The sequence below is a fragment of the Camelus bactrianus genome, chromosome 19 (assembly GCF_048773025.1).
Source record: "Camelus bactrianus isolate YW-2024 breed Bactrian camel chromosome 19, ASM4877302v1, whole genome shotgun sequence".
NCBI lineage: Eukaryota > Metazoa > Chordata > Mammalia > Artiodactyla > Camelidae > Camelus > Camelus bactrianus.
In genome coordinates, this window is record NC_133557.1 from 16,972,768 (window position 1) to 16,989,456 (window position 16,689).

Below are 16,689 nucleotides of genomic sequence, written 5' to 3' on the forward strand. Positions count from 1 at the left end.
ACCGATTATCATTGACTAGTAGGCTCTGTTGCACTTTAAACTAGTATGTAATCCTTTCCCTGTTAAGGAAAGCTTGCCTGCTTCTGCAGCATAGACTCCTGGATAATAGTTTTAGCAATTCAGCTTGTACTTGGAGCCAGTTACTCCAGAAATCAATAAAACTTCTCTGTCTGAGTACTCAAGAAAAAGAATGTTTTCGTTAACCAGAGATTAACTGGGAACAGGCCCCCCCCCCCCCCCATTTCAGAAGGATCTCTGAAGTCTGCGTATTTACTAAGGAATTTCATTGGAAGTGGTTAGGAGTATGTGAACAAGCATGATGTTGTTCCCACTTCGAGGAGGATAAATAACAAATTTAACTAGCTTGCTGCTTAAGAAGCAGAATTAGCAGTGGGCTCAGTCTTGGCCTCCCCTTCAGAGATCTCGTTCATGTGACTGACTTTGTCTAGTTTTTGCAGAGCAAGTAGATTTTAACCACTTTTAAATCAAGTTGATTAATGGTCATTCATGGACTGTTTGAAGGGAGGAGAGAAGTGGGAGCCAGGCTGAGCATGAATATTGTTTGGGAGAAAGCCTTAGGAATGAAGCAAGGAGGATATTCTTCACTTACACACTGAGCTTCAGAAAGACACCTCTCTACAGGGGCATTGAAGATACTTTCTAGTCACTGTTAAGTAGTTGCAGGGTTCTGCAAACTATGCCTTTCGTATGGCCCATGAACTGTGAATGGTTTTTATGTTTTTTTTATTGGTTGGGGAAAAAATAAAAAAATATATTATTAAGTATACCTGAAACTAATATAATGTTATATGTCTATTATACTTCAATTTTTAAAAAGGGAATACTATTTCATTACACAGGAAAATTATAGGAAAGGCAGATTCCAGTGTCCATAAAAAAAATTTTATTGGAATGCAGCCCTGCTCATTCAGTTACATATAATCTTTGACTGCTTTTGTGCTACAGTGGCAGAGTTGAGTACTTGCAACAGAGATTGAATGGGCCACAAAACCTAAACTATTTACTAACTATCCCTTTATAGAAAAATTTTGCTGACCCCTGGATTGGTGAGTAGTGCCAGTTGCTTATCTGACCAGTTGGCACTTGTGTGTATCACAGGAAGCTCATTGGACTCTTTTCATGTAACTTGGTAGCCTTTAGCTCCCAAAGGACTCTATCTGTATAAGCCAAGTGTCAGAAGTTTACTATGACCTTGTAGCTTCATTGTCTTATTCCATCTTTTTTCTATTCTTCTTCCCAACTGAGTCCCAGTGGCGGGACTCAAGTTACCTGTCCCTAGGCATGACTCAGCCCTGATGTCCAAACAACAAAGAAAATTTCTTTTCTAAAGGACCTTTCTATTCTAAAACTGTGTTACCCCTTATGTAGCTCTTCTTTCTTTCTCTCAAATAGGGGCTGGGATAGTAGCAATTGATCCCAGGAACTCAGCACCTTGTGCCTGCCTTTTAAAGGAACAGAGACCCAATTGAAATAGAAACTGAAAATAAAATCAGTAGCATGTCCATTATTGCAGGTAGCTGGTGTTTGGTATTAATTCCTGCCCAGAGGACCAAGAAACAACAGAGCAGTTTTTTTTCAAAATGTGATTCTGAATTTTAGTTACCTGGAGAGCTTGTATTAAAGTAACACATATCTGGGGACTATCTTATTCCCAGGTCTTACACCCAAGAACCATTGCTGTCAAGCATTTCAGTTTTTTTCTTTTTACCCTAATTTGTTTGAACTGGAACATTTTAAATGTCATAGAATTCTTGTGACTGGAATTGTAAGGGATCAATAGAGGTTAATTTACAGATGAATAAACTGAGACCAGAGCAGAGAAATATATTACCCAGGACCCTGTCATGACATTGCATGTTTTTTATTTTTAATGAATTCAATTAGTCCCTGGGAATGAGAACCAGAGGAAGAGAGAAAGATGAACTTGAATTTAAGGAGCGTAATGGAAGGAGTAGGATAGGAGAGAAAGTTGTAAAACAAGTTAAAATAGGTTGCATAGACAGGAAGGGGCTGAAAAGACAGAGTAAGGTAATTGTAGTGTTGTAAAAGCATAAAAGGAGTCAAATTTAAATGCGGAAGTTTACTGGAAGAGAAAACATCCTATGACCATTTAACCCTTATTTTGTACCGGATTGAGTTGGTTGCTGATGTTTAAGAACCAAGGTAGGTTCACATAAGTGATTTTAAGCCAGTTTGTGGAATTTCTTCTGAACATGTAGACACTTGGGAAAGTGTTGGGATAGGTTTTAGAAATTTGAAATTGTTGCAGAACTGAAAAAAATAAAATGGAAAATGCTGGACTTCTATCTTTGAGCAACTCTTGCTAAGTTTCTGATGATAAAATTTTACCAAGTATTGAATATTGAGAAAAAACTTAATCGCTTTGCAAAATACTTGGCAATATTCATCTTATTGTTTGACCCCGTCTTTGACTTGGCCTCCATAACTTCTTGTGAAGGTCTTTTCTACCTGCAGCACTACAGTCTGATTCTGGAACTTCATGGGGCTAAGTCCAGGGAAACTTGGGTGTTTAGGTAGACCCTTTCCTCCCTTTCTGTATTCGAAGTTACTCATTTAACAGCTGCTGCTGTTGCGAAGGGTTGGGGTGGCTATTATACTTATTATGGGACTTAGGGCAGAGAATTGGTATTATTTCCTACTGTATTTCCATGCCTGGAACAATGCCTGGCATAAAGTTGGTACTCAAGAAATAATTGAATGAATGACTATTGTAAACCCTAACTTCCTTAAGGAGAGATGAAGAAATACACACTTTCTTCTGCCACCTTCTCAGCTGGGAGTTGTTTTTTGTGTTACTAGCTTGAGAGTACTAGGTCCCTAATGGGGACACCCCATTCATTTCAGTAATGAAAAGTATGTTCATGACAAAAGATCTTTCTTGTATATAGCACACATCTAGGGAGAACAAGTGATGATTTAGACTTTAAAAATTGGAAATGTTACTAATGTCTTCTCTCATTTTTGAGTTTTGAGGGATTTTCTTTAGAGCTGGATCCTTCCAATATTTTTCTTTCAAATTCCAGATCTCTTTGAACTTTCAGCCAGAACACCCTCTGTCCTGCATGCTTTGAAAGGCTATTAACTGTGCCCTGGAATTTTGGAAATGTTCTCAATGAGAATCGCTGTAAAATAATGATAAGGACTCTTCTGTGGGCTACAAATTGAAATCAGCCACCATTAAGATGGATCACAGGCTGAGTTTCCTGGATTGAAACTAAATCAACATTGGTAAAGTCTCAATTTAGACAGCTTTGTGGGGGGAGAGGGAAGGGTAGAGTTCTTTCATCCCTCAACCCATCCCCCTTCCAGTGACAGGGTTTCAGCCTTCCTGACTGCTTTTAGTTTGGCATTAAGTTCCTGGGGAGATTTGCTCACCCTTGATACTGACCACACTCCGGATGCCAGTCTTTATCATTCAGGCCAGCTTGTTATCTGTCCTAGACAAAAACAGTCTTTAGAAGTGTTAGAACATACTGGATGTAGAGTGTTAAGTAGAAAAGTGGATTTTGTTTAAACTACAGCTTCTGGGGATGTAGCATCCATGGGTTTGAAGGTCAGGGAGGAAGAAGATTTATCCCAGTAGAAGTGATTTAATAAATGAGCATGTGATAAATATCTTCTTTAGAAAATTAATTTCTTTACCCAATGTTTTTGCCTAAATTGTTCTAGTCGCCTCGTTCCTAATGCACTGGCTATATATTTGTGTGTCAGAGATGAGCAGAGGTTATCTTTGACAGTGTGGTATTGTGAGGGCCTCTTTGGGCAAGGCAGCTTTTGGTTGAATTAACTATTACCTACCCCCATCCTCTACACACTTGACTATCTTTGAAGGAGCCCATCATATTATACTGCTGCTGCTTTAAATCTCAAAACCTGTTGTCAAAGTCAGTGTGAAGAGGTCTGCCTCAAAACATGGCAAAATACCCTTCTTTATACCAGAAAATTCTCTGCGTTTCTAAGGAAGCAAAGGACTCTTCTCTCCTGCCTCGATCTGATTACCCTAATAGTTTAGAAAAATAGTGGAGTGGTAAAATCCTTAAAGGTGTTGGAGTAGTTGATCAAATGATCAGTAATCTTTGCCAATTCCTTAGTCTTTTCTCTCTTTCTTAAGCGTAAATGTTTGTGCTTGGGTTGAATTGTAGTTGCATTAGTGACCCTGGGTGGAATAAGCTTGGCAACACTGTTAGCCACACGCTGATTGCTGCTAAACTCATGCAAATGTTACTACCTGAGGGTGTTAACTGGTGTTATCTGAGCATCCCTTAAAACCTGTAGGTTTTTTAGGCTTCTCTAGGATTGTTACAGCAGGCCAGGAGTTTTACTTGTTTCTTCATAAGTACTTTTCTTTTCTGGACTTTTGTCATTGGCTGTTCAGGTAAGGTGAATGGGTGTGGCTGCTGCCTTAAATGCATGTATAAAACCTGAACCCTAAGTTATTTGGAAAGATTGGGTAGGCTCATTTCGGTTCTATGTAAATTAACCGTGAAGAGGGTTCAGTAACAGTTGTACTTTATTGACAGTTGTCAATATGTTTGCGATTTTGTGGAGATTAGCCAGGAATTCCATTAAAACCATACACAGAATTTGATTGATTCTTGAAATAAAATTCTTTAAAGTCACTTAAATTTGATGAACTCCAGTTTCATCTGTAACAGGTGAATTCATCAAGATCACAGGTATCAAGTTAATGATGAAGAAATTTGAAACTTTTATTAATCACTGACCTATGCTGCCTTACAGACCTAGTAGTTAAGTAAGATTTACCCAAGTTCATACAGTAAGTGGTACGATAAGAATTTGAATTGGATCTTTTTCACTGTTGAACCAGCCTGCTTCCTCTAGCTTCCTTCAGAGGTTGTTTCCAGCATTCTGTATTTGTCTGTAATGTCTTTACTTGTCCTTAGGTTTTAACCATGATCTTTTGTGCTAACTGCATCATTCTTAAACATACTTAACAGAGTGTTTTACGGACTTGGCTTCCTTTTTCATGTAATTTGTACATGTGCCTGTGAGAGTGAACTGTTCACCTGATGCCTGGTTTGACCCTGATTTGGCTACTTGGGGCTGGCTCTGTACCTGGTTTCCAAACTGTCATGCTGGGATTAGACCAGCTTTCAGGGACTTTATAACAGTTGGATCAAATTTTGCTGGACTTACTTGATAACTGACGTTTCTTATGCCTAGGTGTTTTGGTTGTTTCCTTTCTAAGCAGAGGATTAGGACTCTAAAGCTAAAAGCAGTAAGAGTGTATCTATATCTTTTTTAAGAAACTGTTTTGGGGACACATGGCTTTAGAGAGAGGCAAATTAAATATAACTCTGGGATTTTCTTTTTTTTTTTTTTTTTTACTTTTTAAATATTCAATTTATTATTGTATTATTTATTATTTTATTTTGGCAGCAGGGGGAGGTAATTAGCTTTGTTTATTTTTAGAGGAGGTACTGGGAATTGAACCTCGGACCTCGTGCACGCTAAGTATGTGCTCTACCACTTGAGCTATACCTTCACCCTCTGGGATTTTATTTTCTGATATACTTCTGACAAGAATCAACTCTACCATTTCCTAACTGGCAGGGAGTATATCTCACTTAATTTTGCTCAGTCATGAGAAGATAAATTTTTTGGCAACAACAACAGTAATAATAAATCATGGCTCATCTGCAAAGAGTGCCCTTTCTCCTTCCTCTGCTTTGCTAACCCCCTCTTAGCCTTTGGTAAGACTTAGCTAAAACACTGCCTCCTCCTGGAAGCCTTTGTTGACTCCTCACTGCCCTCTTGGATCCAGGCTCTTTATTTCTTCTGTTCTCTGGTGAAATCAGGCTGTTTCTCCTCATTATATTACTTTTCACTGGGAAACAAAGGAGGCAGTTAATCCAGATTCATTATTTTTACTCTTAAGACTTTTTTCAGATGCCCATAACCCTACTGCCATACTACCCTGACTGAAAAATAACAGCAGGAGAGAAAAGTAGAAAATTCTGTCACCATGTAAGAGATGGAGGTAATGACACCCACATGTTTCATATGTAGACATTTAGGAAAATGTCTGATCTTTCTAAATGTAGGAGCATCGTGATGCAGTAAAAACACTTTAAGGTCAGTCATTTCATATTTGAGATTTTGGGGGTAGGGAAGGAATTTTAATTCATTTCAGCAAGTCTAAAACGAAAGGTTTCTGCTGACCTAATTTTCTCTGCCTTCACATATATGTAGACCAGCATAAATTTTTAGCCTTTAAAGTGTACCTATAGGCTAAATTCGTAGATATGGATTGATGGGTCAAAAGAGTCTTTTAGTTAGTTTTGTTAGGCATTACCAAATTCCCCTTCCACAGGGGTTATATGAACCATATACACCTTTTTAGAGACTTTAAGAGGCAAAAATGTGAGATTTAATTAAATTAATACCATCCAGAGTTGCCAAAACTAGAGGTGATAAATAAAGCATACATAAAGCCTTGCATCAGGTGTACCCTTATTAAGGGATGTAACTATCACTCTTGTGTGAAATGGGAATAATATTTCCTTATCATAAGAATGGCAAGGAAACTGAGTGTGACAATGTTTTTAAGTACTCTAGATTGGTTCTGGCACCTATATTAATGCCCCCTTTCCCTTACTTGCCACTGGCTGTCTGGGTTCATGTCTTAATTACTAGGTTGCAAACTCCTTGAGGGCAGAGTCTGTCCTGATGAGTCCTGAGCAGGGTGCTTTGGATTTAAGAATACATTTTAAATGTAAGCTGAATTGGCCCTCAGAGTATAATTCTGAACCTAGAAGTAGAAGTTTTATTTTCACATTATCCATCAAGTCCTTGTTTAATGCTAGCCAGCAACTACTCCTGCAATGGAAGACACAGATACTTACCTCTTTTGTCATTTGGTAATCTCCTTACTTAAAATCTTTGTTAACCTCAAGAAACATCTTAGGTAACAATAACAAAAGATGTGGATTCCTATTCTGTGTATATGTATGCATTTACTTACCTATCCTTAGGGAGTAACTCTAGTTAAGTTAGAGTGAAAGGAATTACTTGTTACATGTCTTCTGTCTTCTCAAGGCTGCCTTATTTCAGTGGTCTTCCTCCCATGTCATCATTTTGAAATTTTGAATGCTAGGATTTGAAACACTTGTTATCAGGAGATTATTAGGTGACCTGAATTTCTCAATTAATGAGGTATTCTGGTGATATACAGTGGTTTGCACCTTTCATTTCTAATCTGTCAGTCAACTTCAAAACAGTTCTTTTTGCATTTAACATATGCTTGAAGTGACAAGATCTTTTCTCTGAAACGAACAGTATCTATTCTTAGATGAATTCCAGTTAAGGGGGAAAAGTATGTACTAAAAGTAATCTTCAAGGCCATTAGTACGCTGTCTAGAAACATTTTCACCGTGGGGAATATATATCATCCTGCTCTTACTGGCTTTACTTTTTCACTTACTGGCTTCTCTTCTGACCAACATTTTTAGATGTCCCAGTGTTACCTTAAATACAGTATGACTTCAGTTAGTTTCATCATATCTCCAGTCTTTTTCCTTCTTGTCTTTGTTCTGCACAGCATCAGTGCCTTTTTCGAAGGCACTTCGTTCTCCTAGTCACCTTGACTTAAAGTCTTTGAGTCTTCTTTGACACTTCCCTGGCCTTTATTGGATTACACATAGCCAGTGAGTTCCTGGAACTGATTCTCCTACCATTTTTCCAACATGCTTTTACATTTTTTTCCTTCCTTCTCAGCCCCTTTGCTGAGAGTAGTAACTTTTTTCTAGACTGCTTCAAAAACTGGTTACTTTGCTAGTTACTTTGCTTTTACTTTCTACCCACACTGCCCTTCAGTTAATCTTAAGTATGGCTTTTATTTTGTTCCTTTTCTGCTGGAAACGGCTCCTTGTCATCCTGAGAGTAGGACACCCTGACTCTTTGGTTAATTTTATCTGTCAGACTTTATCTCTTACTGCTTCTTAACACAAATCCTCTCTTGGACTACGCTAGTCTTCCTGCTGTACTCATATAATAAAAATGAGGGATTGGGAAGGATGAAGTTTAAAGATAGTGTTTAATTTTTTACCGTGAAAAGTTTTAAGCATATTTGGGTAGAGAGTAGTATGGTAAACCCCCATGTATCTTGTCTGCCCACTTCGATAACTATCGGTCTTTTTCCAATTCTGTTTTATCTCTCTCCATATCCCCCCATTTTTTTGGTCTGAGGGTGTTGTAAAGCTAATTCCAGACATGATTAACCTAGAAGTACTTCGTATGCATCTTTAAAGGTTATTTATCTATCAGTTTACCTACTGTAGATCATTTCCACAGTTGTTTCCTTGTCTATTGGTAATTTAGTTTGTTTACACACTTTTGGTGTTAAGGAGACATCTTATTCCACTTTGCGTCCCTGTCTTGTTTCCTCAGAAAGCCCAGTCTGAGTTAAGATATTTGAAGAAGTTGTCATATATTACTCTTTTTGGTACCTGTCACAGCGCACATAGCACAATGAGCATATAGTAGACATGTAACTTCTTTTTAAATTAGGGAAACTTGGGGTTCAGATCTTTGACCTAGACCTTATTTGTATCAGTGAAATTTTCAGCTACAACCTCTAATTTCTTACCAGACATTTTGATTTTATGTTTTTGGGTTAGCAACTGTTTTAAAAGAATTGGAGACCTGGCTTTAAAATCAATTTTGAGGTTCTGTGCACTTAACAAGACAATGTTTTGGCAGACTGGTTATCTGAAACCTGCCTGGAGTTACTTCCAATTTATCTTTTATTTAGTTTTCTTTTTCTTTAAATTCAGTGCTTTTTAGTGACTTAATAATACTACCTTTTCCTTGTGTACACTAGTACTTGTCACAATAAATGTTTAAAGCCTGGTAATTTTTAAAAATAACTTTTTTAACATGAAGGTGACTCATCTTGGGAGAACAGTTGGACAGCCAGGTGAAGTGAACACACAAAAACTCAAATTGTTCGTTAAATTACCACCTGAAGATAACTACTTTTAACATTTTGGTATCTGTCTTCTAGTCTTTTTTGTACATGTTTATGTGTTTGTTGAATTATACACAGAGTGGGGGTGTTTTTTGTTTGTTTGTTTTTGTATTATGTCCCTGCCATACCCTTTGGCTATAATATCAGATCCTGACATTCTGTTTCTTGTTTAATTCTGGCCTATAAACAAAGTCTAACAACACAGACTTTGTTCTAGATTATGGTGCTGATGACTTGTTTTGTCATTGTTACAGTTTTAACCATAAGTGCTAGTTTAGAGCAGACATAATGAGGGTATTAATTACTGTCAAGTACATAGGGGCCACCAACTTTGTGTATTGGATTGACTCAGCATTTTGAAATTTTAGACTTGAGATTTTCAGAAGTTGGAGGATTGTTTCTGCTACATGGAAGATTGGGTTCAAGTCCTAATTATAACACCATATTTTATTTTTCACATCCCTGTGGTATGAGAATACCTTGTAACTAGGGGTAAGGTCATTGCAAATTTCTGTTTCCTCGGGGCCTGGTACAGAAGAGATACTTAGTGGATTATGCCAAATGTGGCTTCTTTTGCTGTGAGCCAGGAGTAGGGGAAACACACACATTGCCTATTCATTATTGTTAGTTATCTATTGCTGTGAAACATGTTACCTCAAAATTTAGCAGCTTAAAATAACAAACATTTGTTTTCTCACACAGTTTCTGTGAGCCAGGAATCCAGGAACAGCTTAACTGGGTGGTTTTGGCTCAGGGTCTGAGATTGCAATCATCTGAAGGCTTCATTGAGACTGGAGGACCCACTTTCAAGGTGGTTCATTCACATGGCTTTTGTCAGGAAGTTTCAATTCCTCACTACAGGGTACTCTCCATAGGGGTGCTTGAGTGTCCTAGCAGTTTGGCAGCTGGCTTCCGCCAGAGCAAGGGGAAAGATCCAGTGCCTTTTATGACCTGATGTCAGAAGTTGCATACTGACATTTCTACCTTATCCTGTTTTTAGGACTGAGTTACTAAGTCCAGCCTATGCTTAAGCAGATGGAAATTAGACTGCACGTTGAAAAAAGGAGTATCAAAGAGTCCATTGGACGTACTTTAAAGCTGTCACGTGTGTTAGATACATAAACTTCAATTGATTATTTCAGTTGATTCATAGTCAACATTGTAGTGACCTGACCACAGTGAGCCTCATTTTTAATAGGCCCTTGTGTTAATTCTGATACATCACTAACCTAAAAAAGTGGAGAGAGATAACCATGTTCATGGATCAAAAGACACAGTGATATTTTGATGTCTTGTCTCTTCAGATTGTCCTATGAACACAAATTCCCAGCTGACTTTTTTTTTAAAGAAATTGACAAACTGAATCTAAAGTATATATGGAAATACAGAAGACATGGAATAGCCAAAATTTTTTAAAAAGAATAAAACTGAAGTACTTACATTACTTGATATTAAGACTTACTATGGAAAAAAAATAAAGGCCCTACTGTCAAGATGTCAAGATGTCAAGTGTTTGTAGTCAAGATGGTGAGTGTTTGTATAAGGATAAAATAGGCTCCAGAAACAGATCTGCAATTATGTGGTAACTTCATTTTCAGGAAGGAGGTCCAAGGCAATTCAATTGGGAAAGAGCAGTCTTTCCAAAAAATGGTGCTAGAACAACTGTACATCTTTATAGATAAAAAAGAAGTACCCTGTCCCTTACCTATATAAAACCCTTAGAAAAAAGAATATTCACAGTACACATACCTAACCAAAAAATTGTAATGCATGATGTAAAAAGGACTCTTAGAACTCATTAATAAGAAGACAAATATTTTTAAAATACGGGAAAGATTTTTTTAAAATGTATTTTTATTGAAGTATAGTCAGTTTACAATGTGTCAGTTTCTGGTGTATAGCACAATACTTCAGTCACATGGGAACATACACTTGTTCGTTTTCATATTCTTTTTCACCATAGGTTACTGCATGATATTGAATACAGTTCCCAGTGCTATACAGTATAAACTTGTTTATCTATCTTATGTATATCAGTATCTGCAAATCTATAACTCTGAAATGGGGTAAGATTTGAAAGGATACTTCACTAAGGAAAATATATGAATGAGCAGTAAGCACACAAAAAGATACTCATCATTTAATCAGCAAACTGGATTAAAACCTCAGTGAGGTACCACTATACACTTTCTAGAATGGCTAAGATTAAAGACTGATAATACTAGGTGTTGGTGAGAATTTGTAGCAGTTCAAACTCTAATGCATTGTTGATGGGTATGTATAATTGTACAATCACTTCAAAATAGTTTGTCAGTTTCCTAAAAAGTTAAGCTATTTACTGTATGACACAGTAACTTCACTACTAAGTACGTACCCAATAGGAATGAAAACATGTCTACACAAAGACTTGAATGTTCTTGGCAGATTTATTCATAAAATCCAATGCCTGGAAATAATGCTAATATCCATCGGCAGGTGGATGGATAAATTAAATTACAGCATATCCACACAATGGAATACCACTCAGTATTAAAATCTAACCAACTACTGATTCATCCAGCAACATGGTTAAATGTCAGAAATACGCTGAGTGAAAGAAGTCCAGACACAAAAGAGTAATAAATCCTATATAATTTTATTTCGTTTGAGACTAGAAATTTAGACAAATCTAATCCATTGTGCTGGCAGATCAGTGATTGCTTCGGGTTATGGGGTGGAAAATGGGGATTGACTGGGAATGGGCACAAGGGAGACTTCCCGGGGTGATGGAATTGTTGTAAATCTTGATTGTGGTAGAGATTGTATCTGTGCATATATTTGCTAGACTTATCACACTGTATCTTTGAGATGTGTATATTTTACTGTGTAGAAATTATGTACTTCAGTAAATTTGATTTAAAAACAGTTACCTCTCAAGGTTTGGATTTTCCAGAAGTAACATAGATAACCGTCTGATCTTGAGAATCAGTGTTCAAGATTTATCCCTTTGAATCATTTATTGCTTAGTCTTTATAGTATCAGATCTAGGGAGAAGAATGCCAAGTACTTTTACAGTAGAATTGGCTCCACTCTTCCTGTATACGTACAACACATCTTGGTTTTAGAAGCAGGGTAAATGGATGCCTTGTCTGGACTGCTTTGTGAAATCTTTCCTTTCAGTGGAATGTGCCGTTACGGCTGCCATGCCGTTTAAATCCTGTCATTGTGCTTCTTGACCAGCTTGTCAAGGTAGGTGGGCAAGAGATAGCTCATGACTCCTCTTAACTGACTCACGTCTTATGGTTGCAGATTCTCATAAACACAAAGATAAACATAAAGATCGAGAACACCGGCACAAAGAGCACAAGAAGGACAAGGAAAAGGACCGAGAGAAGTCCAAGCATAGCAACAGGTAAGGGTTGAACCAGCAAGTCCCTCATCATTCACCAGTGGTTTGGCCGTGATTTGGCTCACCTGAAATAGGCTTTAACTTGAGCCACAGGTAAATAGCATGGCTAGCGAAGTAAGCAGAGACTTGATTCCAGAGTTGTGAAGAGGAGACCTTGGTAATTCAGGTCTAACTGGGGATACTATTGTTCAGATCAGGATGTACAAAGCAAGTATGGTGAATTGTTAACACATAATGGCATTTAATCAAGTATCCAGGGAGCTTGATAAAAGATGACTAGATTAGAGACTTGCTATTTTTTTTTTTCTTTCTGTACTTCAAAGGATATAAATGTAAAAATTCTTAACTTGGGCTTCCATGGTCTGTGAGCCCCTGAAATCATATGCAGATGGTTGGGTATATGAGATTTTCCTAGAGAGAACATTCCTAGTTTTCATCAGGTTATCAAAGGGGTTTAGCTCTCAGAAAAGCCAGTGACCACCAGTATATATGAAACTCAGTAGTGCTCTCTCTGGAATTCAAAAGAGATCAGAAAGATGTTTTCTTGTTTGTTTTGCTGCCATTTTTTGGTGTAGGAGGCAAGTGGTCAAGCCCAGAGACTTACGGTATCTTTGGATATGGGACCATTTGTTGAAAATGAGGACTTCCACTTCAATTTGAGTTAAAGGCAGTTGTTGGTGAGAACGCCAAATAGTGGTGGAAGACCTAATATTCCCATAGTGGTCTTTGTTAGAAGGGAACATAAAGTTCAGTCATTTATTGGAACACGTGCCTCTGGCCTAGAGTTTCTTAGAACCACTTCATTAGTTTGGCTTACTGTCTATAAACAAGTTAAAGTGAGAATTGCTTTCTAAGTCTATTCTAAAAAGAATCATTAAAGTGAATCATTAACATTTCAAAAATATTCTTAATGAAATTTTTAATGAATAAGTCTTTATGAACCATTAAAATAACCAGATTAATATTCTCTAGTGGGGATGTTTCTTCACCAACCATCTACCACTCCTATGGTCTTTTCTTATCCACCACTCATTTCTTATCACTTCAGTATCTAGTTTCCATTTTCACTAGTCTAGTGAATTTAATCTTTGTAGTTGAATCCAGTCAGTTCACGTGTATCTTTTCTTCTCCAGTTTATAGTTGCCCAGCCTATATTAGTATCTACCAAAGTAGATTTGAAAGCAAAGAATATTGCCAAGAATAAAGAAGTTCATTTCATGGTGATAAAAAGGGACCAATTAATCAGGAGAACATAAAATAACAGTTATAAATATTTATACACTGATATCAGAGCCTCAAACTACATGAAGTAAAAACTGATAGAACTGCAAAGAGAAATAAACAGTCCGTATTTATAGTCAGATTTTACTACCTCTTTCTCAGTTGTTAGGATAAGCAGAGAAAAAATCATTAAGGTTGTAGAAGACTTTGAACATCATCAACTAATCTGATTTAATTGACATTTATAGAATATTACAGTCATCAGCAGAGTATACATGGACCATTTGCCAGGATATAGCATATTCTGGGCCCAGGCCTCCTCCTTAAAACCACCTTCCCTTGGCTTTCATGCCTCCATTTTTTCCCCGTCTTTCTGGCTACCTTTTTTATCTCCTTCCAATTTCCAGAGTGATTCTCTTAACAGTCTTCGGCTCTCTTCCTCTGCCACCTCTCTTGCCAATTACCTTTATGTTCCATTTCTCATCTCCTTGAACTTCTTATAAGTTTCTCAAACACAGCGTGTCTTCTGAATACCTGTAGGTTTTTTGGTAAATTTTGTTGTTTTTGTTGTTGTTTGTGGTGGGGAGGTGGGGAAGGGGGTGGTAATTAGGATTATTTATTGATTTTTACTGGAGAGACACTGGGTTTTGAACCCAGGAGCTTGTGCATGCTAGGCATGCAGTCTACCACTGAGTTATACCCTCCCCTCTTGAATACCTTTAGATTTTAAACATGCTGTTACTGGTTCTGGAATACTCTGTTTCCCTCTTAATATTATTTTAGTTGCAGCTTAGACTTTACTTTTTTCAGGCATCCTTTCTGCCCACCCCTCCTCATGTAAATGCCACTTCTGTGTGTTCTCTGGCACCTTGAATATATTCCTATCACAGTAATTACCAAATTGTGTTGGTGTTGTAAAATGTCTGTTTATTTTTCTGTGTGTCCTGTTAAACTCTTAAGGTCCTTGGGAGCAGGGTTGGCGTCTGTTGTATTCATTTTACATCCTCAAGGCTTAACTTAGTAGTATATATTTATTGAATCAATGGGTGGATGATCTGTGGCTCCATAATTACCATTGCCTTTCCTCTTTTCACATATTTTCAATGTTCTATAGGGTAGTTCCCTTTGACCATCCCATGTTTCAAACACTTTTGTGTGTCTGTGGTGAAATATGCATGACATAAGTTTGCCATTTTGAAGTGGTGTTATGTATATTCACCATATTGTACAACTGTCACCAGTATCCATTTCTAGAACTTATTCATAATAATAATAATAATCTCTGAACTTCCTAAATAATACCTCCTCATTCCCCTTCCCCTCATCCCTTGTCAGCATCTGTTCTGCTTTCAGTCTCTGCATGTTTCCATTCTAGATACCTCATGTAAGTAGAATCATAAAATACTTGTCCTTTTTCCCTCAGCATAATGTTTTCAAGGTTTATCCATTTTGTCAAATATCAGGATTTCATTCCTTTTTATGGTTGAATAGTACTCCATTTCATGTGTACCACATTTTTAAAACTTCATTCATCTGTTGATGGATACTTGGGTTGTTTCCTCCTTTTGGCTATTTTGAATGATGCTGCTCTGAGCATGAGTGTACAAGTATCTGTTTGAGTCCCTATTGTCAATTCTTTTGGGTATATACTTAGTGGAATTACTGATCATGTCAAATGAGTATTTTTATCTTGCTAGTCATGTTTATGATGTGCTAGTTGATGTGAAGTGCCAAAATACAAGATAGTCTTGACCATGAAGAACTTCATCATCTGAGGAAATCCTTATAGATGAGATGAAGAAATACTAATTTTTATGTTAACTGAAATCTGTCCAAAAAGACTTTAAAAAGATAGAAGTTAATATTTAACACATAAGCTTTTGAAAATGGATCTTTTATTCTCTGACACAATTGTACTTCACCAACCATAACTCGCACCTGTGATGGGAGAAAAGATTGGGTAAAAGTGGCATAAAAGGCTTTGAAACATAAAGTTTGGTCCTGCCCTGTTTTACCAGAATCTCCTTTTTAAAAATAAAAGATTTAGTTTTGACATCATTTTTCTTGAAAAGTTCATGGTAGCTTACTTGCCTCTGTCTAGGGGAAGGCCTTCTGGTTCTGGTCTGTCTACTTAGGTCTTAAGTGATTTGACTAGATTCCCCAACCTCCACTGCGCTTCCTCATCTTCTTAGTTTTCTCATGCTAGTGCATGCTTCAGAAGAGATACTGGGAGTCAGTACATATAAAAACTCTCTAACTGTGAACTGCTTTACAAGTGTGAGGAGATGATATTTTGTACATCTATTTAATAAGTACATATTTTTCCAAGATTATAGCATAGGCAAATTCAGAAATTTGTTCTATGCAGTTTTGTGCCTTGTAATATTTTCTTCAATTCTAATCAAAATACGAGAAAATAATAGCCTGTTTGCCAAGAGGCATGGAAGAACCTGGCCTGAGTTTCTGTTTACATACGACTAAATCTAGCCCTGGACCTCTAATTCACATGTGAGTAAGTTTAAGACAGTTTACCCAGATGATGTGTTGTAAGCAGACTTTTAAGTACTTCCTGTTTTGACTTCTACCGACACACACCACCTCTTTGCAACAAAGCAAGTGTTTTGGTTATAGTCCAGTAAAATCCTGTACACCGTGTTCCTTTTAAGTGATTTCTCATCTTTCTAGTAGTTTTGGGTTTCTTCATTTTCCTTCTGCAGCACATTAAGGAAACCTTGAGGATTGCTTGATCACCTCTGAAGTGCAGAATAATTAAGATTTAGCATGTTCTGTTCCAGAATGCTTCATTTTATTTTAACACTTTGCTCTTCAACCCTGCCTATTTTTGTGGCTATTTATTATGAGGAAACAAGTTTTACACTAGAGTGTTTCTATGTTCCTTCCTTCTCTGCTAGATATTAGCATCATTTCTCATTTTGCTACACTTAGGACCCACATCCAGGAGGCCTCTTTCTCCTGGCTAGTAACATGCACTGCATACTTGGAGTGTCAGAGCATGGGAAACCAGCCTTTCTGGGACAGAATGGGATGT

General features: G+C 37.3%; 1 protein-coding gene across 1 annotated transcript in view; it reads left to right on the plus strand.

Moving 5' to 3' along the window:
* TOP1 (DNA topoisomerase I) overlaps positions 1-16,689 on the plus strand; it is an 80,015-nt gene that overhangs the window by 15,593 nt on the left and 47,733 nt on the right. Inside the window, exon 3 of the mRNA XM_010958741.3 lies at positions 12,320-12,422. Coding sequence (XP_010957043.2) covers positions 12,320-12,422 — 103 coding nt within the window. The remainder of the gene's footprint in view (positions 1-12,319; positions 12,423-16,689) is intronic.